At 33.4% G+C, this 26366-nt stretch overlaps 3 protein-coding genes across 3 annotated transcripts in view; 2 read left to right on the plus strand and 1 right to left on the minus strand.

Annotated features, from left to right (window-relative positions):
- The first annotated feature begins 443 nt into the window (after positions 1-443).
- Positions 444-6306, plus strand: LOC118048825 (trihelix transcription factor GT-4). The gene is made up of 5 exons (XM_035058644.2): positions 444-1065; positions 2663-2701; positions 4936-5067; positions 5253-5477; positions 5860-6306. Exons 1-5 carry the CDS (start codon positions 510-512, stop codon positions 6060-6062), a joined length of 1155 nt encoding a protein of 384 aa, XP_034914535.1. The 5' UTR covers positions 444-509; the 3' UTR covers positions 6063-6306.
- A 196-nt stretch (positions 6307-6502) lies between these two features.
- On the minus strand, positions 6503-8454 carry LOC118048827 (mitotic spindle checkpoint protein MAD2). Its single transcript, XM_035058645.2, has 7 exons — positions 8108-8454; positions 7967-7982; positions 7731-7861; positions 7310-7430; positions 7113-7216; positions 6893-7014; positions 6503-6790 (listed from the first exon to the last, which is right to left on the minus strand). The coding sequence occupies exons 1-7, from the start codon at positions 8178-8180 to the stop codon at positions 6734-6736; spliced, it is 624 nt and encodes a 207-aa protein (XP_034914536.1). The 5' UTR covers positions 8181-8454; the 3' UTR covers positions 6503-6733.
- An 11263-nt stretch (positions 8455-19717) lies between these two features.
- The window catches only part of LOC118048823 (putative ABC transporter C family member 15), a 7156-nt gene continuing 507 nt past the window's right edge, over positions 19718-26366 (plus strand). The window contains exons 1-11 of the mRNA XM_035058642.2: positions 19718-19909; positions 20074-21044; positions 21127-22556; positions 22670-22756; positions 22852-23454; positions 23565-23729; positions 24022-24316; positions 24820-25340; positions 25412-25475; positions 25594-25833; positions 26016-26366. The exon at positions 26016-26366 is cut by the window's right edge and continues 507 nt beyond it. Of these exons, the coding sequence (XP_034914533.1) occupies positions 20177-21044; positions 21127-22556; positions 22670-22756; positions 22852-23454; positions 23565-23729; positions 24022-24316; positions 24820-25340; positions 25412-25475; positions 25594-25833; positions 26016-26119 (4377 nt within the window). The 5' untranslated portion in view covers positions 19718-19909; positions 20074-20176 and the 3' untranslated portion in view covers positions 26120-26366. The remainder of the gene's footprint in view (positions 19910-20073; positions 21045-21126; positions 22557-22669; positions 22757-22851; positions 23455-23564; positions 23730-24021; positions 24317-24819; positions 25341-25411; positions 25476-25593; positions 25834-26015) is intronic.

Below are 26366 nucleotides of genomic sequence, written 5' to 3' on the forward strand. Positions count from 1 at the left end.
TTTTTAGTGATGTGGTTCCATATTTACAAATATAAGCCTACACATATGAATTATATTTGTGATGAGATTGCATCAAATTTGATTGGACAATAGCAAATTTTTTTATAATATATGGAATAAATTTATGTTATTTTTTGTCATTTTATGTGTAACAATAATTTCAACTAAAACACTAATGACATGTTTTGGATCAAACAACGATTTTGATCACAATCTTAACCAAACATATATTTTATTTTAGCCGATCATAACTAAAAATAATTTTTTCAAAATCACAAAGTAAGAGGGAATTGCAGCTCAAATAAAGATTAACCTAAATTTATTTATTTTTGTTTAAAATTATTTTTTAATGCTTTTTAATCCCCAATTGTTATTAAAAATTATTTTTAAAAAATAAATAAATACTATTTTAATATATATTTTTATAACACAGTGACAAAACACACAAACAATCCTTTTTTTCAGACCACAAAACTTACCAGCTAAAACAAACATACTCGCTCCCCTACATGTACTCATCAGATAAGCCTCGTCCTCTAGATTTCTACGAAGAAGAAGTGACACCCTCTTCAAGAGACAACATGATTATGGAAGTTGTCTCTTCCAATGGTGATTTGCCACCTCACCATCTTCCCACCACCACCAATACTAACCCACACCAGATGATTCTCGGCGACAGTAGCGGCGACGATAACCACGAAGTCAAAGCACCCAAGAAGCGAGCAGAGACGTGGGTTCAAGACGAAACGCGGAGTTTGATTGGGCTTCGCAGAGAAATGGATGGTCTCTTCAATACTTCCAAGTCAAACAAGCATCTGTGGGAGCAAATTTCAGCTAAAATGAGGGAGAAAGGGTTCGATCGATCGCCGACTATGTGCACCGACAAGTGGAGGAACTTGTTGAAAGAGTTCAAGAAGGCTAAACATAAAGATAGGGGAAGTGGGTCTGCTAAAATGTCGTATTATAAGGAGATTGATGAGATTTTGAGAGAAAGGAATAAGAATCCTCAGTATAAGAGTCCCATTCCTTCTAAAGTTGATTCTTACATGCAATTTGCTGATAAAGGTATTTTGAGTCTTGTTTTTTTTGCTAATTTTGGTGCTAACTGTAATTGGGTTGTTTCGTTTGGTGTTGGATTTCTCTTGCTATGATGCAAACTAAGACCACAGCAACTGAATAGTTTTGATTCCGAGCATTTCTATTTTCAGGTGATTGGTCATGATATATATATATATATATATATATATATATATATATATATATATATAATTTTCTTAAAATAGAGTTGTTTGTGTTGCTTTGAAATTTTCTTCTTGAAATTTATATTTTTGCTTTCTTGAAATTAGACTACCATGTGATGTAGGACAGAGCTAGCACAAAGAACGCGGCAAAATGTTACCTAGGAATTAGTCTAAGTCTTTGGGGCATGTTAAAATGAATGTTTCATGGTTTTGAATCTCTGGATGGTGGTAGGGATTTACGGTGTATATTTTGAGAGGGCGAGGGTAGGTGGCATTTTTGTGTTTGCTAGGTTGCTGGAGATTCTGGATAGTGGTTAGGGTTATCAAAACATAATTATGGGTTTATGGTTGGCATTAGGAAAAACTATTTTGGCTTATAATATGAAAAACTAGAAAAAATGGTACTTTTAACTTAGGCTGTTCTAGTGAATCCATGTTTGACTTGAAACTGAGGTCTGTGGAACTGACATGAACCAATTTTCTGTAATAATTATAGAAGCTGCGAGACTCTTGGGTCTTAATAGAAAGTGTAGCACTGTGTCACTCTGCAAGCTGCCCAGATTGGGCCTGTTTTATTACTGAAACTGAGACTGGTGATGTAATGACTAGGGGCCATTGAGCCTGTGAGTTAATAGGAGCTTCTTAACTATATTGATGCTTGTGGTTCTGTGATGCTTTAGCAGGTGTTTCTTGTTTCCGTGTCTTTTGAAGGGATCGATCTCTCTCCAATGTACTCCACATGGTGGATTTTAATCTAAAAAGTTAAACAAATGATTCAGGAACTGTGGTTGTGCATTATTGCCATGCTCTCTGACTTCATGTGCTTATATCTGAGCAGGAGTTCATACTTCATATGTACAAATGCATGTTTTGATGATTATTAGATTTTGATTCAAAACCTGTTATCTGGTAATCGTTTCTGCTTTTATTTGCAATGACAGCTGAACTACATAATGTCATACCAAAACTAGATTTCTGAGGATTCATATGCAGTACGTTAGGGAGTTGCATGCTTGCTTTATTCTGAAGCTTGTCATGCTTGATAATTTTATTTCTGATTTTTTTTTTTGTTTCTGGGAGAATAGGTATGGGTGTTTAGCTATTAGGTGTCTTTCCTTTCACTTATTTGTTTATCTTAGCTGGACCTGTGGACGCAACTGTATAATTAGCCTTTTCTTAACCACATACTTGGCTTCTAACTACTGAAGGTTGCCAGAGTGCCACATTCGGCAAAAATACTTCCCGCATCTGTGGCGGTATTTTAATTTTTGGTAGTGTACTTTATTTTACTTACCACTTCCTTCTGATAAATTTAATGCCATATGGTATTTCTAGTTCCAACTGCCATCAAGATACCTGATCCATACTTTACAACTTACACAGAACTTAACTTAATGGCTGTGTCCTTGTGGCTTATGCAGGCTTTGAAGATACAAGCATATCATTTGGACCCGTGGAAGGTATATCACTGTTACTGATCTAAGCATTGTAGTTATCTTTTTGCATGTTTATTTGCTACCCATTTACATGTTTGTGGAAAGCACAAGCCTTTTTTTTTTTTTTTTTTTTTTGGGGGGGGGGTTAATAAAAGTGTGTTAAGTAGCTTTTGTCTTAATCAAACTTAAGCAAAGAAAAGACATGGTCTATAAGGTCAACAAATCATCACGCTACCCTTTTGATTGCAACATTATTGTAGGCACAACTCCAGAGGTCGAATGTGTTCTTGTATAGAAAAACCAATCAAAACATCTTTTACAATGTGCTTGATCATCTTATAAGCAGAAAACTAGATCCTGGCAGTACAGCAGCCAGGGAGCAGTTGGATACAGCCTCTTCCTTTTATGCCGCCATCTCACATGAAGAAAAAAACTGTAAGCGTACATCTTCAGCAGACTGGAAAGCCTCGACTGAAAAGTATTTTTCCCAAAAAGGCTTTTGAAGGAAGCTGAAACCTACACGAAAACTCTATTGTTTATCTTATTATTTTATATAGCAATGCAGGCAAATCTCATCCTCTTGGTAGTAAAACATCATCATTGTTCAGCTTGTTCTGAATCAAAGCTTTGAGAAACGTATCCTGCATTGACTAGATATACTTTCTCCAGAAGTCATTGTGGGAACTGTCTTATTTCTTTGCCTGATAGCAAATCCTGGGCTTTTGATGTTCTTTTATTGACCAACTTCAGGATCTCAAATCTCAATAAGCCCTTGGGATGCTAATATTTTTCAAATAAATGCAAGATAACTAAACTCAATGGAGTTTTTCCCTCTATCTTTTTGCTAGGCATTGTTGCTAAAAAAAAAATTCTCCTGCCCTTAGGAATCAAGATCATTTCATATGTGGTCCTGCTTTCCATCAACAGCAACACCACAAGAGCTTTCTCAGAAGGGGCATCAGGAAGGTGCCTTCTTCCATGTAGTATTCTAAGCCACTAGTGTGTTACAAGGTTTCTTCAGATCCTATATCACTTTGCCAAATTTTAACATTGAATTGGGAACCTGCAACCATACCCAAAATAAGTTCTTTCTCCATTTTTCATATTTAGCCCTGAAGTTTTCACCTAGCCTGCAAACAATCTCCAATGACTTGCAGCTGCAATCACTATTTTACTCATCCCAGGAACCCATATAATATACTCATAATTTTAGCAATGGTAGTCCATTTCAAGAAAATTTAAAGAGATCCTACTGATGTGTAACTTTAGTAATGCATTTTGAAGGGTGTAGTGGAAGATGAAAATAAATAAATAACAGTTCATGAATATTATCATGAAAAAAATTGTAAGTGCAATGCTGTTCTCATTTTAAGAAAAAAGATAGGAATAAGAGTAAAGTGCAAACATGAAAAATGCACCGCAGAACATGCAATGGTAAATAAAGAACTTTCAAACAGTTCACAAAATGGATAAAATTAAAAAAAATTGCCTCACAGTGAACAATCTTCTAATTGAAATACTTAGAAGAGGTAGTCAAGAGAGCAACCTATGAATGCTGAAAGTGATATTGTATGTTGAATATGACAGGCTTTTGGTGTATTGATTGTTTAATTGAAGGCCCTTTATCAGGGCTTGTGCCCTTTGTGATATGATGTTCATGCAACTTCTTCCATTTCATGTTTTCTGCGGTTTTCCTTTTCTAAATGGTGTACTTGCATGTTATAAATCAAGCTTTTTATCAAAGAAAAAGAAGAACTTGTGAAGCAGACCATGGTCTGGCTGTAGAAAGTAGTGCGTAGTTGTTGAGTTTGGATGGCCCAGAAAACATATTAGTGTAGATAAGCTCCTTGGTCAATGAGAATACAATGCTAATGTCTGTTGTTAATCCTTTACATTGTTTGTATTTGCTGTGGTTCAATGCAGTGCCATTTTGCATTCGCTAGAACAGAATTGTATCTATACACTCCTGTATTCACCAAAGAAGGTAGATAAAACCTGGGTTCGTTTAGTAGATCAGCCCTTGGAAAATTGACATAAATTTGTTATAGCCTTTATATGTGTTCTCGATCTCCTTATGAAATGAACAAGTTACTGAGTATTTTTGTGGCAATAATAAGTTTATTTTCTTATGCACTCTTCCAAGTTCAGTTGGCCACTTCATCATTCTACTCGTCTATTATTATCATACTACATTCCTTTTCCTATCAATTCTCTCAAACAGATTTGCCTTTCTCTCATTTAAATTCCTCATTATGCAGCCAGTCCCAGGCCAACACTCAATCTGGAAAGACGTCTGGATCATGATGGACATCCTCTTGCCATCACTGCAGCTGATGCAGTTGCAGCAAGTGGAGTTCCTCCTTGGAATTGGAGGGAGACCCCTGGGAATGGTAAAGCTTTTTAAATTGAAAGTTATTTGTTAACTTATTTCCACTCAAGATGTAATTTTTTCTTAACAACTTGGCCAGATAAATTTGTTCAAGCCTTGTGATCCTGAGCCTGGCTTTCAACTGTTTTGATTGAGATTTGAGATGATGAGATCTTATGTTGACTTTTATATTCTCTCTATTGGCAGGTGCTGAGAATCAATCATATGGTGGGAGGGTGATATCAGTCAAGTATGGGGACTACACAAGAAGGATTGGTGTTGATGGCACTGCAGATGCCATCAAGGAGGCAATCAAGGCAGCTTTCAGATTAAGAAGTAAGCGAGCATTCTGGTTGGAGGATGAAGACCAGATAATTCGTAGTCTTGACAGGGAAATGCCTCCAGGGAATTATACTCTTCACCTCGATGAAGGTAATTTAGCATCTATGCTGTCCTCTTCTTATAAAGCCTGTGCTCTATGTTTAAGTGCCTGCTGGTGGATTGTTAAATCTGTATGCTATCCTTTGTAGGCTTCTATGTTGTGAAATTCCATGAATAATCTTGTTTTTCAAAGACATGTTTAATCATGGAATGTCTATAGGGAAAAACAATCCATATCAACCATAATTATTCAGTTTTTTTTTTTTTTGTAAAGTTATTTCAAGTATATATATACCAAACATAGCAGCAACCAATAGGCAAAATCAATTGCAGCATTATTTAATGACCTTCACCATTTCAATCCTATTCACGGACATTCAGAAAGAAAGTTGCGGAGTTATTGTTAAACACTAATGTAAATCATCTATTTCAGGACTAGCAATCAAAGTTTGCCTGTATGACGAGTCAGACCACATGCCAGTGCATACTGAAGAGAAAATTTTCTATACCGAAGATGACTACCGCGATTTTCTAACTCGCCGGGGCTGGACATGTCTAAGGGAGTTCGATGGTTATAGAAACATTGATAGCATGGATGATCTTCGGCATGATGCTATATACCGTGGTGTGAGTTGAAGCATATGCTACAACTCATATCTGCTAGTTATCCATTTTAATTGCTCACATCACCTCTATAAAGTCACTGTTACCATGCTACTTCATTTTATCACAATGCCACAGCGGTGTGATTGTATCACACAATTGTACAGCATGCTGTAATTTTGTTGAATGGTAGGACTAGATCAAGTTTTTTCTTAATGATAATGCAGTGTTTGTAAATTTGTATTTTCATTTGCAACAAAGTAATTTCATTTATCACTTGGTAGACTGTCCCGATCCAGTCTGGTTGAAAATTCTTACAACGCATATCGAGTAAAAAAACCCCAGCCCTGATTGCTGTTGATATTATTCCCCCTTCCAGTAAATTCCAGTTTCCCTATAAAATCAGAAAATTCCTAGTTTCCCCCTTTTTTCTGGGGTTGAGACATGCATACCACCCCCGGAAGCAAGAAAGATACGAGGGAAAGAAAAGGGATTCCTTCATATTCTACCAGCGTGCATTCTGGCATAACAAGTAATAAGAAGAGCTAGATTTGCAATCCTTCGTTTCAACCTCGACAAAAGCACATATAGATGGACACTTGCAAAAGGTACAAATCATTTTTTGCAATGTTTTTAGAACATGTGAATAAAAGATTCACAGTGACCCGCTGAAGGAGAAATCCATAAACAAGGATAGGGCACCTCTACTGCTCATCCCACTCATCGTTCTTGTACGAAACAAGAGTGTCGACCTTGTGTATCTGCATCATCCAACAACCAAGTCAGTGCTGGTTATCATTTATTCTCCCATTTATCCATCAAAAAGGAAATATTTTCACTAACAACTTGATTTCCTAACTTGCCTTGGTATCAAAAGAATGCAATTTCACCATTTGTGGATTGGCAATAAGTTTAGGGTCACTCTCAATCCAGGTGAATGGGACTGTAACATCTTTATCAGTGTACGCTAACACATCAAAAACACCTAAAGCAGCAAAGAGTCGCATAATTCAGTGATTGTAATCAAGAAATCATCAAAACACAAAACAATACATTGATCAGGAATGAACATATAATTCTTACAAGGTTCATCAAGGCATGGCAGGTAAGTAATGCTTGATGCAATCTGACGCATGATTGCCTGTATCTCTCTCATAATTTCTTTGTCACTCTTTTCCCTTGACAGTCTGAAATCAGTAATCATGCAACCAATCATCTAAGACTTAAGAAGGGGTTATGTTAGAGTGATAAAGGAGCTTGGACTCTAGACAAGAACATACCCTTTCTCCACAACCTCAGCATCAGTCTCAATACTGAAATTCCACCTCTCTAGGACCTCATTCGTGGCCTTACTCATTATCACCAGAACAACCCTCTGTAATTTCCCAGCTTCCAGCCATTCTGTGCAGAATTCAAGAACCAATGATCAACAACAATACTCACAGGAGCATCAATTTTTGTTAGATGCTAAGGAATAACTCAAAATAAAAGAAGACAAAAGTTGTAGACAATTTTTCATTCAGAATTGGAAGCCAACTAATTGCGTTAGGTTTCAATAAAGGAGGGTTTTCACTTCTGAGTTGCCCCTAGAAAATGAGAAAAACTGATTCATCTGCTTTCCTTATCTACATTTTCTAAGCATAAATCTAACATTGCTAACACAAAGAGAGGGAAACCTGTACAGAGATAGATCTCTGGTACCTGATAACTGTGCATTCAGGTTAGCAATGAAGGATTTAACACCTTCATCTTGTGTAAGCAACATTGGGAGCCCATACTTCTTCACTTTCACAAAACTCTCTTCCGGATAAACCCCTCGATTGTAAAGTATACTAAACACCAATCAACCAATGAAGATTAACCTCAAAACACACAATACAAATAACAGAAATAAGCAAGATAAAATAAATTAAAAACCAGAATCCTATAAAATATACCTGTTTGCTGCATATCCTGAAAAGGGGTTCAAAGAGTGAACACAACAGATTAGCCAAAGATTCTGATAAAGACCCAACAAACAAATTAACAAATTGAATTCAAGAAAGGAATCAAATGGGGAGTTTGAGACTATCACATACCAAAGAACTCACTAACAATCGCTGCAGAACCACGGAGAGTAATTATGTCTTTTGCAACCGTTCTGGATGCCATAATTTTCTTTCACCACTGAAACACTGTAAACCTACGGGGAGATAAGAGGGAAAAAAAAAGCAATCTGGGTCTGTTTCAAACAAAAGAATCAAATGTGGGTTTCGATTTTTGAACAAGAAAAGTGGGTTTTGTTTTGTTTGAGAATTGATTGCAAGAAATCAGTGTTTGGTGAGGGAGTTATGAGAGAAACAGATTAGGGTTTGATGAAATGTAAAGACGCTAGGGGAAGTAACGGCTAGTAAAGGCGAAAAACAACGCCACCATTTTAAATTGCGCCTTTGAGCCCGTTTGGCATGGCGGCTTTTCACCAAAATTCAAAATTTTTTTTTTTTTGTTAAAATTGAGTGCAGTTTGTATTTTTTAGATCGTTTTGATGTGCTGATGTCAAAAATGATTTTTAAAAAATAAAAAAATATTATTGGCATGTTTTTCGACACGAAAAGCTATTTAAAAAAATATTATTGGCATGCTTTTATCGGTAAGAAAAAAGGCATGGTTTTTTCCTGATTTTTTTTTTCAAATTTGCGACAGTGCGCTCGTGGGGATTGTCTCAGACGTCACGTCGCTAGGTAAAGCGGCAGTATCTGAAAAAGGTGGACTGATGGGTGGCGGCAATTTTAAAGCAAAAGTAATTGCTTATCAATTTAATAATAATCATGGTTTAAATTTAAAGTGTGTGTTTTTAGAAATGTATTAAAATAATATTTTTTTAAAATTTTATTTTTAATATAAATATATAAAATATTAAAAAAAAAAATAAAAAACTTCAAAATTTTTAATAAAAATGTGCCATCTACATTGCCAAACAAATTATAGGTAGAATAAACAAAAATAAACAAAAATCATAAATTTAAGGGGAATTCTTGATAAGGTTCTCAACCTATTTTTTTTCTTAATTAGGTTTTTTTATATTAAATTATGTCATCAATTTCAGTTTTGAAAATATAAAAATATCTATGTGAAATTCACGTGATTCTCTTTTTCTTGAAAAATATTAATTTTTCTAAAATTATTATTTTGATTCACACATAGAACATGTTAAATAAAGAAATATAAAAATCCTTATTTTTTTATATAATATTATGATGATCAAAAGAATTACATTAAACTATTAGGGAAAAAAAATTCACATGAGCTTCAAATCAATACTTAACATTTTGTTAAACAAAACTAATAAAATAATCTAAATGAGCTTCAAATCAATACTTAACATTTTGTTAAACAAAACTAATAAAATAATCTAAATGAAAGTTAATCTAAATGAAAGTTTATTGAAATATTAATTTTTAAATAAGCAAAACTAATAAAATACATAATTAAAAGTTTATTGATACATTAAAAAATTCATCGAGTTGAAAAGTAGATCTACACTTAATTAAGATTGTCTATGAAACTAATCATTGATTATTAGCTTGTTTTAAAAAAGTAACATATATAATTTTTTTTTAAATAATGTAGATTAACTAGTTATATAAGTAAAAGAAATTAATGAAGTTTAACAATGTGATTAAAAATGAAATAAGGAACATATTAAACAACAATTTACCTTGTAAGATTCATTAAGCCCATAAATTTGTCCTTCTCCATGTAGTGTTTATAAATCAAGGCAATTTATAAGTTTGGAACATTTAAGTTCCCTGATTATTTAATTCATGTTTCGTTGTAGGTTAGATATTTTTTTTAATATAAAAAAATTATATATATATATATATATATATATATATTATTGTTAAAAAGATTCTAAGTAAAAATAAAATAAAAATTATACATGCAATTAAATAAATAAATAAAAACATAAACAATAACTAAAATAAAATTAGAAAAAATAAAAGACAAGTGTAGATTAACATATTTAATCTAGCAAGATAAAACATTTTATCCAGTTGTGTTTGCTAAATGTATTTATTAAAATAATTTTTTTTATTCAATCAAATAATAATAGAAATAGATACACATTAAATTAATTGAATAAAATTAAAAAAAAATATTATGCAAGATTTTACATATTAAAAATATTATCTAAAAATAAAAAAAAATATTTTAAAAAATAAAATTTAGATATACAAAAGATTAAAACAACAATCATAAAAATCTCTTCAAAAAATTAAACACATACAAAATAACTAAAAAATAATTATTATCTAAAAGATGCTATATAAACAAAATAAAAAAGAGAAGATGTATTAATTTAAATATAAATAAAAAATAATTTTGAAAAAAAACACATAAAAAAATATTAATTTTTAAAAAAAAATACTAGGTATTGCTGGCTAGAAGCCTGTTTGGCCCATTTAATTAGGCCCGTGCTTGAGCCCTTGTTCTTTTTATTATTACTAATATGACGAGGTAAAATGTTATCTACCCTAAATTTTGTTCAAGGATACCCTTTACCATTAATAAAGGCTGCCGGTACATAACTAGCTAAGATTTTTTAATCTTTAAATATGTCTTTTGGTGGCTCCATGGATAATTTCTTGAAGGCAAAGATAATTATCACCGTGTTAATTCTGATCAGCCCTTGACTAGTAATCGGAATCCGAGTGACAATATCGGTGCTTGGTGATTGATCAGACCGTGGATGATCAATTGATCATGATGATCAGAAGATCCAAGAAAAGAAAGAAAGCAACAAGTCTCTGTAGAGATCTCCAGAGGATGGGCTACAGGCATGCATGAAAGTAAAGCTGCCGGCGCTTGCTGTGGATATTCCATGGCAGATATCATCAGCTCAGTTGAGGAGTGGTCCTTTCCATGTACTGGAAGCTTTCAGCATGTAAAATGAAAACTCCAAGGTCTTTGGAGATGTCGTCATTTTGTGTTCATGGATTTCCCCATTTTCGTTAACAATGTTTCATAATAGACAAGTACTTCTATCAGTAATCAATCAATATCATAGGATGATGAGGTTAGAAAACTCGAGAATATTGTTGAAGTTATTTTTTAAATTAATTTTTGTTTGAAAATATATTAAAAGAATATAAATTTTAAAATTTATTTTTGATATAAATACATTAAAATAATATAAAAATAATTAAAACAAATCTAATTTAATACAAAAACAAAATTAAAATTTAATGAAAAGCTTGTTCGACCATAGCTTCAAATGAGATTTTATTATGGTAAATAAAGTGATTGAAAATAGAGAAAAATAGCTGGTTCACTTAAACACTTGCATTTAGTTTTGTGTTTTAATTTTTTTTAACTACTCATTTATTTTATTTTAAATTTTTATTTTAGTTTTTTAAATAATTATATATATATATATATATATATATATATATATATATATATATGTGCATTAAGCTGAGATCTTCAGCAAATTTTGATAGAAGAGAAAGATCCGACTGGCAAGGGTTTGAAAATCTAGGAACCGAATTAATAAAGTAGTTCTATTATTGGATGAAACTGAAAATTAGATAGTAGATTAGGGATGAAATTGAGACTTTCCCAAAAAAAAAATATAGTGATTAAATGAATATATATTACTGTTTAGCAGATTTGAATTCTATATTTTTCCTTTTTATCAAAGTATATTCAAGCTTTAATTATGGCATAAAATTCAACAAAAGGAGCTTTTCTTGTTCTAGACAAATTTCAGTAGTTGATTCCATTCTATAAAAAAATTTAGTTTTAAAATCATATTTATATTGATTAAGAATTTATTTTCTTTAAAATGACTATTTTTTTTATAAAAAAAATAACTACATATTCATGATCACTCTCCTTTTAATTCTTCAATTTTCTCTCTTTCATCTTCGCTAATCAATAAGATAATTACTTAATTTGGCTATGTAACTTTACAAAAACATATTAGACTTTAATATCAGCTAACACAAATAAAAATATAATATAGACAACAAATACATGAACATGAAATTTTATTGAATATAGTAATCACACAAAAACTCTAATTTGAGATTTTATTACTGAATACTTTTTTCTAATCAAAACTCAATGTTATAGTTTTTTTTTCAGGATGTTTATATAGTAGGAAATATGTCCTTTAAAAAACTCAAAAAATAAATAAAAAATTCTAAACTAGACAAAAAAAAAATCACAAATCAATTATGAAAATATTGTAAATTTCATAAAGTAATTCATAGATCTTATATTAAAGATTTTCCGATCTCAAATGACTATAAAATTTTAGCTCATTAGAAAATAAGGCCTCCAAAACCTCTTAACGAAATTTTAGCTCAACGCAATAATTAAATAAAAAATTATGCACATAATTAATTTAATGTAAGGCCGATTGTTTTGAAAAAAATCTCCCTATGTACAGGGAAGATTTAATAATAATTACGCATTGCTTGGTTTCAAACCAAAATGATAAAGGTTCAGCTAACATGGCAAGCAACAAAACTAATCATAGGTACATGCATATTACATGATTGATCATTTGTTAATGGAAAATCAAATTTCAGCTATTTTTTTTTTATTTACGTGAGTGTTCGGGCTAGTTTGCGCGCAACACGACTAATTCCATAGCTCACTGAACATCCTGCAAACCAAGTAAGCATGTAAGATACCGCGGAAGTGACAGGCATGCACGGTAAGGTTTGAACTCATAATACAGAGAAAGAGAACAAATCCCTTCAACTGTTAGGCCAAGACCTCAATTATAATTCTAGTGATTTTTTTTCACGTGCTTGAAAATTGCCCCATGCACTGTCTGAAGGGGTTCCGTTCGAGCTCTCTCTCTCTCTCATTCATACCATATGTTAAACTTCACAAAAATAAAAGTCACAGGAAGCGCTGAAATCAAATTAAAGTTCAGAATTAGGATGTTCGTGTTAATAGTTATTTTTTAAATTTTTTTTATTTGAAATTATATTTTATTATTTTAATATTTATTTTTTGATATTAAGATATTAAACAGTTTAAAAATATTTTAAAAATTAATTTAAAATAAAAAAAATTATAAAAAACAAATTAAACTGCAACACCAAAAATGCATTCATCAGGATTTGCATTAAAAAAACGTGGACTAGCTGTTCTAGACAAAAAAAAAAAAAAAAAAGAATCACGTGTTAGAGTTCTTATGTCGCGCATGCTTTCTGAAAAAAAAAAAAACTTCTCTTCAAAGGCTGCTGGGAGACTTATAGCCATGCATCCATCATCTTCTCCGAGAAAAAATAATCTAAAACCTAGTTTTTTTCTCTCTAAAATATCCGCTTTTCTTTTTTCTTGTTCAAGTTTTAAATTATTTGGTTTTTTTATTTTATGTTTATAGATATAAATTTTATATTTAGATCTATGTGATCATCGTATGTACGTCACTTTATTTATTTCCTTGACAGGAAAGATTGGAAGCAAAGCAAACATCCAATCTCTGTATATAGATATTTTGTTAAACGGAACATTTGGGAGCATATGCCAAGCAAATATACTTCGAGGGAGACGAACAGATGAAAGCAAGCAAGCCGGTGTTTTTCATCTGGCCAATGCAAGCCCGTTGAACGTGAGAAAGTGCGTTTCTTAATTTACTGAGCAGACAGACCATATTCAAAGCCCCCATGCCTTGTATTAAGGTTGAACCTGTTTTTTTGGAAAATTAAAATTTTTTTTTTTTGACTAAAATTGAACGGTTTGTATCTTTTGGATCATTTTGATATATTAATATCAAAAAATAATTTTTAAAAATAAAAAAAATATTATTAATATACTTTTCAACATGAAAAGTAAATAACATTACCACACTTCCAAAAATCCTCCAAGATAATTGAGAGGAGTTGCTGGCTTTTCAAGCCTTTGTCAGAAAGAGATAGGATTCTCTCCTCTCGTCTCTCTTTTTTAATGTTCTGCTCTTTCTATTGGGTAATATGAGGGACCCAGTCATATCTTAGCAAAGTGTAGAATTCGTTGTAAACTGAGTAACGTGGAGATTCTTCTATAGATGGTCAGTATATATTTTAATAAATCACTGATTCTTTTTTAAAATATTTTTTTTATTTAGAAATATATTAAAATAATACATTTTTATTTTTTATATTATTATATAAAAAATTAAAAAATTAATTAGAAGCAAAATAAAAAAATTCAAATTTTATTAAAAAAAAATTTAGTTGAAACTCAATAATAATCACCCTTTAAGTCTCTACCTCGAGATAAACTCCATAAATGTTAAGAAGAAACTGTCTCTTGAACGGCATGTTTCGAACTTTTGAACTCTTTAAATTAAATTGAATTGAATTGAATTGAAAAGTTTTAATGAAATTTAAAATTATTTTCAGTGTAAAAAGTTATAGAATTTAGTCTCTAAAAATAATATAAAAGTAAATTAAAGGTCAGCCTTATTTAATTTAAAAAAAATTAAGACCTTAATTTACTTTAAAAAAAAAAATTAAGACTAACTTTTCTAAAATGCTTATTTATCAAAAAAAAAATTAGAGAATTTTGAAGAAGGGAACAACGGATAATATAAAAAACAAAATTAATTAAATTTTATCTTTTTTTAAAATATAAATTTAATTTATTTATCAACTCAATTCAAACTAAAAATTTATAATTAAATTCAATTATAATAAAAAATTGATTCTAAACAACAACCAGTAAGAACTTAATAGAATAAAATAAAGAGACCTGACCAGCAGAAGATAGATTTGAATTCATCAATTTGATAAATTGAAAAATCCATGAAAGAAACGCCACTGATATAAGACCAAAGGTTTTTTTTAAGGGTTCATTTTTTTTATTAAAAAAAATTAATTAAACCAAAAATATTTTTTAAAAAAAACTGAAACCGGTTCAAACCAATTGGTTTGGTTTGGTTTTTTTAGGACAAAAACCAATTTAAACTGGTTTGGCTCGGTTTTTTTTCTAGATTTTTTAGTTTAGGTTCGGTTCGGTTCGGTTTTTTCGATTTCAAACTTATAAAATCGAAACCAAACCGAATTGGCCGGTTTTTTAAAATTTTAATCGGTTTTTTTTTACAATTCAGTTTTTTCAGTTATTATTTTCTAGTTTTCTAGTTTAATTAGTTTTTTTGATTTCTTTTACTCACCTCTAATTTTTTTTCCCTTTGAATAAGAGCTCTAGTGGTTCTTTCTTTCTAGCTAGCTAGATAGATGAGATTGATATATACTACTTAATGATTTTAGATCTTCCATCAGCAAGACCTAAAATTAAGTATGGCTTATTAATTTCCTGATGCTTTGTGGTGACTCAAAGTATGCGTGAGATACAATAGTTAGTTCTTATATAAGTAGCTTGTAATTGAAAACTTCAAAAAGCTTTCCTTGTCATCTGAATTATTATTTTTTATTAACATCAATATCTAAATAAGCTTGTATGTACCTCAATTAATTATTAAAAAGACTGTTTGCCATCCAAATTATTAAAAGGATTGGTTGTTGCCTGGAAGATTATGATACTCTGCATGTATTGTTGATTTTTTTTCAAACAATAAATTATATTTTTATTAAATGCAGTCTTAAAATAGTGAGGTATTTATATTTTAAACTACTAGAAAATTGACAAATATAAATAGAAATACCGATGAAGTTTTTTCATCGATATATTACGGTAACATTTATCGATCAAATTTTTCATCCCTAAATCCGTCAGTAAACACTGAATAGAATATTTCCATGTTATATACCAAGGAATCGCAGTGGGAAAAGAAAAAATAAAATAAAAGCCAAACAGTTCAATGATGTTACCAACGGAATTAACCTAATGGTAAAATTTGTATGTGAATATGCTAATGGAAAACTTGTGTTGGTATATACCGATAACATTAAGGAGGTTATTACAATGGAATTCAAGAAGAAAAATTGTACAACGATGTGGCATTTATGCCAATAAAATTGCCAATAAAGTTACCATCAGAATAATTATGTCGATCAATCATTCAGTAATATTTAATTTATGACTTGACGTTCGACCCTCCTCCTCCCTCTCTAATTTCTACTTCTTTCTTGTGTATTTTTTTCTGCAACAAACAACTACCCTCTCCTTTCCAATCTTAACACAATTCAACCTTAAACAACAAATTCAGCTACCACAACACTTAATTTGTCAGCATTCGTGTTCTGGCTCAAATTTTATTGAGGATTCTCAACTTTAAGTAAGCAAATCTACCTTCTTTTTCTTAACACAATTTTAAAATGTTATTTTTTTTTTTGCATGTTTTTAGTATATGTATTTTGTTTTGGTGTTTACTTGTTTTATAGTTTTTTCTCAAACAAACTTGTTGCATGGATTTATGATTTGTATATATTACTGTTTGTTTTAGATTTTTTTTGTAAAATTGTATTTGTTTGTAAGTTGATGAAACTGTGTCAAATTTTTTACTTAGGTATTTTGTTATGAAATAAATAATGGTTTATTTAACGGGTTCGTTTTATATTTTGTTAATTTTATTGTCGAGTTGTAATTTCCAATAAATACATATAAATTTGAATTTATGTAGATAATTAATAATGAATTAAGAGAAGTATTAAAATAGATTGAATAAACTTGAGTTAAACCAATATTTTTGCAAATTTATTTAGTTAAATGTAGTTAATTAATATATGTTGTTATCATTATTTATTCAGCTAAACTCAAGCTACTTGGGTTTGGTAACCATAGTTGGTGCCAGGCCCTGGTGCGGTCTGGCATCCATGCATGACTGTCACACTCAAGGAAATTGAGGCTGACATGTCTACTAGATCCAATTCGCTTGGGTATGACATGACGTACTAGACCCATGAAACTGGGATTTGGTATATCTGCCAGAATTGTGACAGTAAAATTTGCATGGGTATGTAATTTACATGAGTATGTTGTGTAGTTAAGAGGACCATTACAACATTTTAGTATTTTTCACGTTGTATTTATTTTTTTTAATAAAAAAATTGTTGGCGCATGTTCCACACATCTCAACGAGTGAGCGACACCTGCGCCATTAAGGAGGTGCATAAGACGCATCCCGGTAGCTAAATCTGATCATTCACCGTATCACTAGATGTGTAGACGTGCCCTCTCCCACATAGTTTAGCGCGTGTAGAGATATCATGGTTGGATTACTGCCGGTGATCGATTGTTTATATTTTTTTTTTCTTCTCTCTCTCTTAACAACTAAAGTGCACAATTGTCCTCTGTTTACTTGTTATTTGCTTGGATCTGACATGAATTTCCAAACCCAAGTACCTTGGATTTAGAAAACACGCCAGACCCAAGCTACTTGGGTCTTGATTGATTTTTTTTTCTTTTAAATTTCATTCTTCAACATTGAATTGATTGTAAATTTGGCTTCATAATTTGTTTTCTATGTAGTTATTACGGTTTCATGACCTGAATTATAGATTTAACAAATTAACTCGGGTTGACTCGGGTCGATTCAATATGAATTTGTCTCATTTTTTTTATATAAAAAAAGATGTTGTCTCGAATCTTTTTAGTCAAACTAAGTTCTTACTGGTTGTTCGGGTCATTTTTTAACTCGTAAAATCAACCAGGTCACATTAAATTAACTCTCGGATAGTTTAATCTTTTGATTATTAAAAAACCACATTAACAATTTTTAGATATTTCCTCTGACATTTTTTTTAAAAAAAGAAGATTCGACCCTGGAACAGCGCAATACAATGACATAGCCTGTCCCGTGTGAAAAGCCCACGGGTCATCACCACCTACCACACAACACGAGCTATGCGCACCACTACAGTGGTCTTGCTTTTACCCTCTCCAGATGCCCACCACGTTCCCTGCTGAATAAAATGCAGGATTTAACTACAAGTTGAGCACGAGATGAAATCAAGACGTTTAACCATGGCCGTATGAAACTTGACCCCCACTCAAAGAGCACTACTGGAAGATCAACGGCCTTAGGCTCACTTGATGATTCCAAAAGCTTATTATTATATTCTCTGATAAAGCGAAGCCATGCCAAACCAAGCAAAGCAAAATATTCTTCCATGTGGGGATCATACACACAGTAGAATAAATGGTGTGTCACGTCATGCATCAATGGATTCCTATGTGTGCATGGGCTCCATGCATGACATGGGGAATTAGAAACACGTGATACATTCATAGTTTTTTGAATTGAAGAAGATTCAACGAGCAGACTGATAGAACAGTCAGAGACCACTGGCTGCGTCCATGTAGTTTCCAAGAAAGGAAGAAGATGTGTTCGTACTCTAGGCTGTGCTTCTTGGTTGTTTCGACGAGTGAGATTGCTGTGGAGTGGGGGCGGAGTTGAGTTGCGAGCGAGTGGATAATTAGTTCCGGCGAAGACTTGTCAGCCTACCGAGACTTTTCACTCTCAATTATATGACTAATGAATCTGTTGATCTGAATTTTGTTTGCTCTCTCGAAGATAGAGAGAGTGTAGATACCATGAAAACTGGACTAATGAATATTGTTTTACGTCTGTTTTTTTTTTTTTTTAAGATTAATTGTTTTTATTTTTGTTTTTAAATTGTTTTGAAATGTTGATATTAAAATATATATAAATATATATTATTTTAAATATTTCTAATAAAATTTAAATAATAATAATAATTACAGAAACATACTATTCCACATGTTAAGGCCTAAAAAAGCCCTTGAAGGTCGAGAATTTAAAAAATAATTATTTAAATATCTTCCATTTTTTAGAAAAATAAAGAGTAAAATACACTTTTTTAAGAAGAAAATAATTTTTTATTTATTGAAACTTAAGAAGCAATAAATGAATTTTTTTATATATAAGTAAACACAGCCGATTTTCTCTCGAAGAAACAAAAATATTTTGGAAAGTTATTGAAAGCAAAATTGTATTTGAACACTTACAAATGAATTGTAGGGAAAAAAAATTGTTATGTTCATGCACCTCGCCCACCATCGACAAAAATAAATAAATAAATAAATAAAAAAAAGAAAAGAAAAGTAGAAGTGAAATGCACCTAACCAAGAGAATTGGAGCAATGAACAAACAAGAATGAAATACAGTAACCTTATCATAGAGTAGATATTATATGTTCGATTTGTTTTCTTTGGTGGAAATAGATATCTTCAGAATTAATTTAATTAGAATATTGATAGATATTAAATATTTTTATTATCTTAAAGATATATCTTTTGAAAATCTAAATGGATAAGATTTTTTCTAAAATTCTAGCCACGCATTTGAAAATTTAGGAATGTGATTACGATTATTTTTCAAAATATATTTTATTTAAAAATATATTAAATTTTTTAAAAATACTTTTGAAATATAAAAATACCTAGCTTTTTGAGGTAGTATTAGTAAATTAAAGATTGTATGCAAAAGAAGCAGGTTGAAGAAAGGCAAATGATTTTTTTTTAAATTATTTTTTATTTAAAAATTATTTTTAATTTTTATATATCAAAATAATTTAAAAAATTTTAAACAAAAATATTTTCGTGAAACAGTTTTAAAGTGCGGCTATGTTCCTTGAATGACAACATAATTGAAGACATCCTGACTCTAAAAACGATGAAAAATTGTCCGTTTTAATGAAAGAGATGACCTAGATTATTTAAAGTTGACGTGTGCACGGACTATTAAGATTCTGGTCAGCATTTTTGTTCTGATCCTTTGGAATTGTGATAAAAACCTATCCTTCGGAGATTGAATTGGAAGAAAAAGACTGTAATGATGGCATGACGGTGCTTGTTTTTTGTATCTTTTATATAAGAAAGAATCCTCCTCATTCCTTAACCCACTGTGTCTGTAAACCACTTGACGACTCCTACCTACGTTACTGCCACACTTGAAGGCAGGCGTCCTTCTTTAGGCAAGTTTGCTATCTCAAACCTTTAAAAACCTCATCCATTTCTTCATTCTGATTCCGCAGAGGAGAATTTTAGATTCAGTTCTGCTGTTCTGTGTCTCTGTCTTGGTATCTGAAGGGGGTTGCCATTGGTTTTAACGTTAACATAGATGAGGATGTTTTTGCAGGTCTTACACGTTGCCTAGAGTGCTCTCTCTCTGGTGGGTTTCTTTTGCAGTACATTTTTTCAGGTTTTGTCTTGAATTTTGATTGGGCGAGGATCAAGTTGAGATGGGAATTTTTTTGCTGGGGACTGGAATGGACATTTCTGTAGAGATTGTCAATGCAGCATTTGCCGTACTGTTACTGGCATGGCTGTTGATAGACATCTTGAAACGAAGGAGAGGCGGTGGTGATTTACACTGCAGAGAACATCAAGCAGTGAAACAACCCACAGTGCTGTTCACTACAGTTGCTGTTCTTTCTAACACCATAATCTCGATTTTGTACCTTGGTTTTGGGTTTTATCAGTATTGGGACCTTGGAATTGTTACCTCTAAATCTGTGTTCTTATCCGTGACTTGGATTTTAGCTACTCTAGTTGCTTGCTACTCCAAAAACAGAACTCTTAGAGAAAACAACAGATGGCCCATAATCGTTGTTCTTTGGTGGGTCTTTTACAGCATCTTTTGGTCGCTTTCTGTTTCCATTCACTTCATCACCCGTTTTAGTTCCATAGAATTGCCTTATTCCTGGCCCGAAGCTAATATTGCTGATTTCCCTTCCTTGCCACTGTCAATTCTGCTTTCTCTCAATGCTTTGACATTCAGCTGTAGTAGTACCAAGACACATGATGATCTTGAAACCCCATTGCTTCAAGAAGAGCATGAGAGTTTGTTCAAAGATTCAACTTGCTATAGGAATGCTGGGATTTGGAGCAAGCTTACTTTTCGATGGCTAAACCCACTGTTTAGTAGGGGGAGGATGGAAAAGCTTGAGCTATCTCATGTTCCTTCAGTTCCTGCATCAGAAACGGCCAAGTATGCTTCCTCATTGCTTGAGGATTCGTTTGGAAAAAATAAAAACGAGACTTCGAATTTGCCAAAAGCCATAGCATATGCTGTTTGGAAATCCCTGACTGTAAATGGAGTTTTTGCAGGTATCTCTTTGTTCAATCTTGCATCAATCTTTAGATTCTGTTTAGGAGGTCTATTATGCTTAATTCTGTTCATCTTCTGCAGGAGTAAACACAATTGCCTCCTATATGGGTCCTCTTTTGATCACCAGCTTTGTAAATTTTTTGTCGGAGAATCATGATGATTCAGGATACCTCAACGGACTGGTTCTTGCTTTCATCTTCTTTTTCTCGAAGACAGTTGAGTCCTTAACACAGCGGCAATGGTACTTTGGTGCTCAGCGTATTGGCGTGCGAGTGAGAGCTGCTCTCTCAGTACTAGTTTACAAGAAATCTTTATCAGTGAAGTTTGCTGGTTCAAGCAATGGCAAAATCATAAATATGATCAATGTTGACGTAGAGAGAATTGGTGACTTCTGTTGGAACATCCATGGGGTTTGGCTGCTACCATTCCAGGTGTTTTTGGCCCTTGTTATCCTCTATAGAAACCTGGGTGCTGCCCCCTCAATTGCAGCTCTCTCTTCCACAATTCTGGTGATGGTTAGCAACACTCCTTTGGCCAGTAAGCAAGAAAGGCTCCACTCCAGGATCATGGAAGCCAAGGACTTAAGAATCAAAGCAACATCAGAGACTCTCAAGAGCATGAGAGTCTTGAAACTGTATTCATGGGAACCAACATTTTTTAAGAAGCTTCTTCAGCTTAGAGAGACTGAGAGAAACTGGCTGAGGAGATACCTCTATACAAGTTCAGCAATGGCCTTTCTGTTTTGGGCTTCACCAACTCTGGTCTCCGTTATCACTTTCGGTGTCTGTATTATATTGAAAACACCATTGACAACAGGAACAGTCCTCTCAGCGCTAGCAACTTTCCGAATTCTCCAAGAGCCCATCTACAACCTGCCAGAGCTCATTTCCATGATTGCTCAAACGAAGGTCTCCATCGATCGCATCCAAGATTTTCTAAGAGAAAAAGATCAAAAGAAGCAGATTCCTTACCAAACTTCTCAATCATCAGACATTGCTATCGAAATGAAAAGTGGAGAATATGCTTGGGAAACAAAAGATCAAATCTCAACGAAACCTACCATCAAAATTACCAAGAACATGAAAATAATGAAGCTATACAAGGTTGCAGTTTGTGGATCAGTTGGGTCTGGAAAATCAAGCCTTCTATGCAGCATAATTGGAGAGATTCCCAGGATTTCTGGGGCAGGAATCAAGGTTCATGGAACAAAAGCTTATGTTCCACAGAGAGCTTGGATTCAAACCAGAACTGTAAGAGACAACGTGTTGTTCGGCAAGGATATGAATAGGGATTTTTATGAGGATGTTTTGAAAGGGTGTGCTTTGAACCAGGATATTGAGCAATGGGCTGATGGAGATTTGACTGTAGTGGGAGAGAGGGGGGTGAACTTGAGTGGCGGACAAAAGCAGAGAATTCAACTTGCAAGAGCTCTCTACAGTAATTCAGATGTTTATATCCTAGATGATCCTTTTAGTGCTGTTGATGCGCATACTGGAACACATTTGTTCAAGGCAAGCATCTTCCCACTATTTTTTATGCTTTTTACTATCTCTCATGCAACTATACTTCTGTGTCTGTGTTCCCATCTTGTTGTTTTCCTCATTTTTGGAATGTTTTTGTGCAGAAATGTCTCATGCAACTCTTGTCTCAGAAGACTGTCATATATGCTACCCATCAACTGGAATTTTTAGAGGCTGCAGACCTTGTTCTGGTACATAACCTGAAACTTTGACTAGATATCCAACTATCACATGAATTTGGCCCTCCCAAGCCTCTTATCCATTACTTTTAAATGTGTCTTTATAGGTGATGAAAGATGGCATGATTGTCCAGTCAGGAAAATATGAAGACTTGATTGCAGATCCCACGGGTGAACTTGTTAGACAAATGGTTGCCCATAGAAGATCACTAAACCAAGTGAATCCACCCGAAGAAGATAACTCATTAACCAGTATACCATCTCAGTTAAATCAAATTGAAGTCACAGAAGAAAAATTTGAAGAGCCTAGCAGTTCTGATAGATTTTCAGAGAGAACTCAAGAAGAAGTATCTGAAACTGGCAGAGTGAAATGGAGTGTTTACTCAACCTTCATTACTTCAGCTTACAAAGGAGCCCTTGTTCCAATCATTCTTCTGTGTCAAGTCCTTTTCCAGGGACTGCAGATGGGCAGCAATTACTGGATTGCATGGGCAACAGAAGAGAACCACAAGGTCACCAGAGAAAAGCTGATCGGCATATTTATTTTGTTGTCCGGTGGAAGCTCCGTCTTTATATTGGGAAGAGCAGTTTTTCTGGCAACAATTGCTATTGAGACTGCTCAGCGTCTCTTCCTTGGAATGATCTCATCAGTTTTTCGAGCTACTATTTCTTTCTTTGATGCTACTCCCTCTAGTAGGATCCTCAGCAGGGTTAGTTTTTTGTTGCTATTCCATGTTCGACACTCTTTGCTTTGTCTAACATCTTCACATGCTTCCGAGAAAAAAATATTTATTTTTATTTTTGTTGTTTGTCCTGGCAGTCATCTACAGATCAAAGCACAGTAGATACAGACATTCCCTACAGATTGGCTGGATTGGCATTTGCGCTAATTCAGCTATTAAGCATCGTTATCCTCATGTCTCAGGTTGCTTGGCAGGTCTTCCCCATCTTTCTTGTCATACTAGGAATCTCCATCTGGTATCAGGTATATAAAAAATTCAACTTCTTATCATGTTTGTATTAGATTAAACCTTGTCAACCACTGAAGAGATTTTAATGGCTTAGCAGTGATCATGTGGTGCAACATAGATATGATTTGCATGAAGGTCTTGGTTGGGTGATCTCCCAAGCCAGAGTTTATTAAAAATACAAGAATAGTTCCTAATCATTTATGCTGCACCGGCCAAAGAAAAAGCATGGATATTTCTAGTCCGAATCTTTGATGATTCATCCCATTCAACTCATATTTAAAGAAGCTTAATCCAAATTTTATGCAGGCTTACTACATTACAACTGCTAGAGAATTAGCCAGAATGATTGGAATCAGAAAGGCTCCTATCTTGCATCACTTTTCAGAATCTATTGCAGGAGCAGCGACAATTCGCTGTTTCAATCAGGAAGAACGCTTTCTGACGAGAAACCTAAGCTTAATTGATGATTATTCTCGCATAGTCTTTCACAACTCAGGCACAATGGAATGGCTGTGCGTTCGGATCAACTTTCTCTTCAATCTTGGGTTCTTTCTTGTTCTCATCATCTTGGTCAGCCTTCCCAAGTCAGCCATTAATCCCAGTGAGCTTCTCTTATCTCTTATTGTTAGTGAACCAACATCATGAGAAACTATGCACACCAATTTCCAACCAAGAATACTTGGAGTTTCGTAGATGAATATCACAAATAGTGCATTGTTTCGTAGGTGATGCAATGGCAAAAGCTGACATAATTTGAATATATAACCAAATCCATATAGCTAGATTCTATTAAGGAAGCTTCAAAGAAGAAAAGAAATGGAGTAATGAAACCATTGTCTAGCATCCCACATTCGCATCAAGCATCTATAGTATATCTATTTTTCATTGAGAATATTAAACAAGAAAACAAACCGAAGATGATGATGTCACTTTTGATCAGTCGCTTACTGTTGTAATAATTCCTAATCATATTTGATGGTTGAATGTTGCAAGAACAAGGAAATATAGAAAAGTAGAAGCATATTTCTACCTTTAATTCATTTCCGATTCTTTCTGAAACATAAATTATACTTGTAGTCTAATGGTTGGTTGAATGGATCTCAGGCTTGGCGGGGCTCGCAGCAACCTACGGTCTGAACTTGAATGTTCTTCAGTCTTGGGTTATCTGGAATTTATGCAACGTTGAAAACAAAATGATATCAGTTGAAAGAATTCTTCAATTCACTAACATACCTAGCGAAGCTCCTCTAGTGATTGAAGATTGTAGGCCAAAGCCTGAATGGCCAGTGGATGGAAGAATTGAACTGATAAGCCTTCATCTTCAATATGGTCCTTCTCTCCCAATGGTTCTCAAAGGGATAACTTGCACCTTCCCTGGAGGAAAGAAAATCGGTGTTGTGGGCAGGACGGGAAGTGGAAAGTCTACTCTGATTCAAGCTCTCTTTCGAGTGATCGAGCCATCAGGAGGACAAATTCTAATTGATGGACTGGATATTTCCAAGATAGGTTTGCAGGACTTGAGGTCCAGGCTTGGCATAATTCCTCAAGATCCCACTTTGTTTCAAGGAACTGTAAGGACTAATCTGGATCCTTTGGAGCAACACTCGGATCAAGAAATCTGGGAGGTAAGAATCAAAACTCTTTCTTACTGAAAGGATTTCAATATACATCAACTCAACACCATTCTGCTTTTCAGGTTCTCAACAAGTGCCGCCTTGCAGATACAGTGAAACAAGATAAAAGACTTCTTGACGCACCAGGTACATATTTTATTCCAATAAAGAAACTTGAAGTCCTATTCCTTTTTCTTTTTCATTTTCAGAGTTTTTTAAATTCAATTTCTTGGTTATTGAATACCGGAATCTGGCAATGGATCAGTTGCTGAAGATGGAGAAAACTGGAGTGTTGGACAAAGGCAGCTTGTTTGCCTGGCTAGGGTGATGCTAAAGAAAAGGAGAATTTTGGTACTAGATGAGGCCACAGCTTCCATTGATACAGCAACAGATAATATCATTCAAGGAACAATAAGAGAAGAAACAAGTAGATGCACAGTCATCACTGTGGCGCATCGAATACCTACTGTCATAGACAATGACTTGGTTTTGGTTCTTGATGACGGTAAGGAAAAATTTCCCAACATTATGAATTACTCTGCCTTGTAGAAATATAGATTGAACTCACAAAGTAAATAACGTTGAGAACATAAAATAGCATAGCCTATCATCAATATGTTGGCATATACTTTTTTATTTTCCTTGAAGCATTTGAATATATTGCTGCAAATGTGTTGGTTACTGTAGGCAAGGTTGTAGAGTATGACTCCCCGGTGAAGTTGCTCGAGGACAACTCTTCTTCGTTTTCGAAGTTGGTCAAAGAATTCCTGAGGAGATCAATGCAAGAGTAACCACCAAAAGGATTTGTCTTGACGACAGCAGAGATTAAGCACCTCAGTCTTTCATCCTCAGGCCACAGGTTCGAATCTGGTCATATATTTCGTTGGAGGATACTATATGATCTTATTAAAATGGTCACTGAACCCTGAGAAGGCCTAGCAGGAGCGGTGGGCAAAGGTTTGAAGAACCACTGAAACCTATGATAATGAGAAATTAAATCATGGAATTCTAGAGATGAAAACTTAATATCACCTTACT

Source organism: Populus alba, chromosome 10 (assembly GCF_005239225.2).
Source record: "Populus alba chromosome 10, ASM523922v2, whole genome shotgun sequence".
Classification (NCBI taxonomy): domain Eukaryota; kingdom Viridiplantae; phylum Streptophyta; class Magnoliopsida; order Malpighiales; family Salicaceae; genus Populus; species Populus alba.

What these genes read in the sequence shown, in the direction of transcription:
- LOC118048825 (XM_035058644.2), top strand. Translation starts at nt 510, where the DNA reads ATGTACTCATCAGATAAGCCTCGTCCTCTAGATTTCTACGAAGAAGAA. An exon ending in ATCATTTGGACCCGTGGAAG is followed by an intron (nt 2,702 to 4,935) that starts GTATATCACTGT and finishes CTCATTATGCAG; the next exon opens with CCAGTCCCAGGCCAACACTC. An exon ending in GAGGGAGACCCCTGGGAATG is followed by an intron (nt 5,068 to 5,252) that starts GTAAAGCTTTTT and finishes CTCTATTGGCAG; the next exon opens with GTGCTGAGAATCAATCATAT.
- LOC118048827 (XM_035058645.2), bottom strand. Translation starts at nt 8,180, where the DNA reads ATGGCATCCAGAACGGTTGCAAAAGACATAATTACTCTCCGTGGTTCT. An exon ending in CCTGAATGCACAGTTATCAG is followed by an intron (nt 7,431 to 7,730) that starts GTACCAGAGATC and finishes AATTCTGCACAG; the next exon opens with AATGGCTGGAAGCTGGGAAA. An exon ending in GCCATGCCTTGATGAACCTT is followed by an intron (nt 7,015 to 7,112) that starts GTAAGAATTATA and finishes TTGCTGCTTTAG; the next exon opens with GTGTTTTTGATGTGTTAGCG.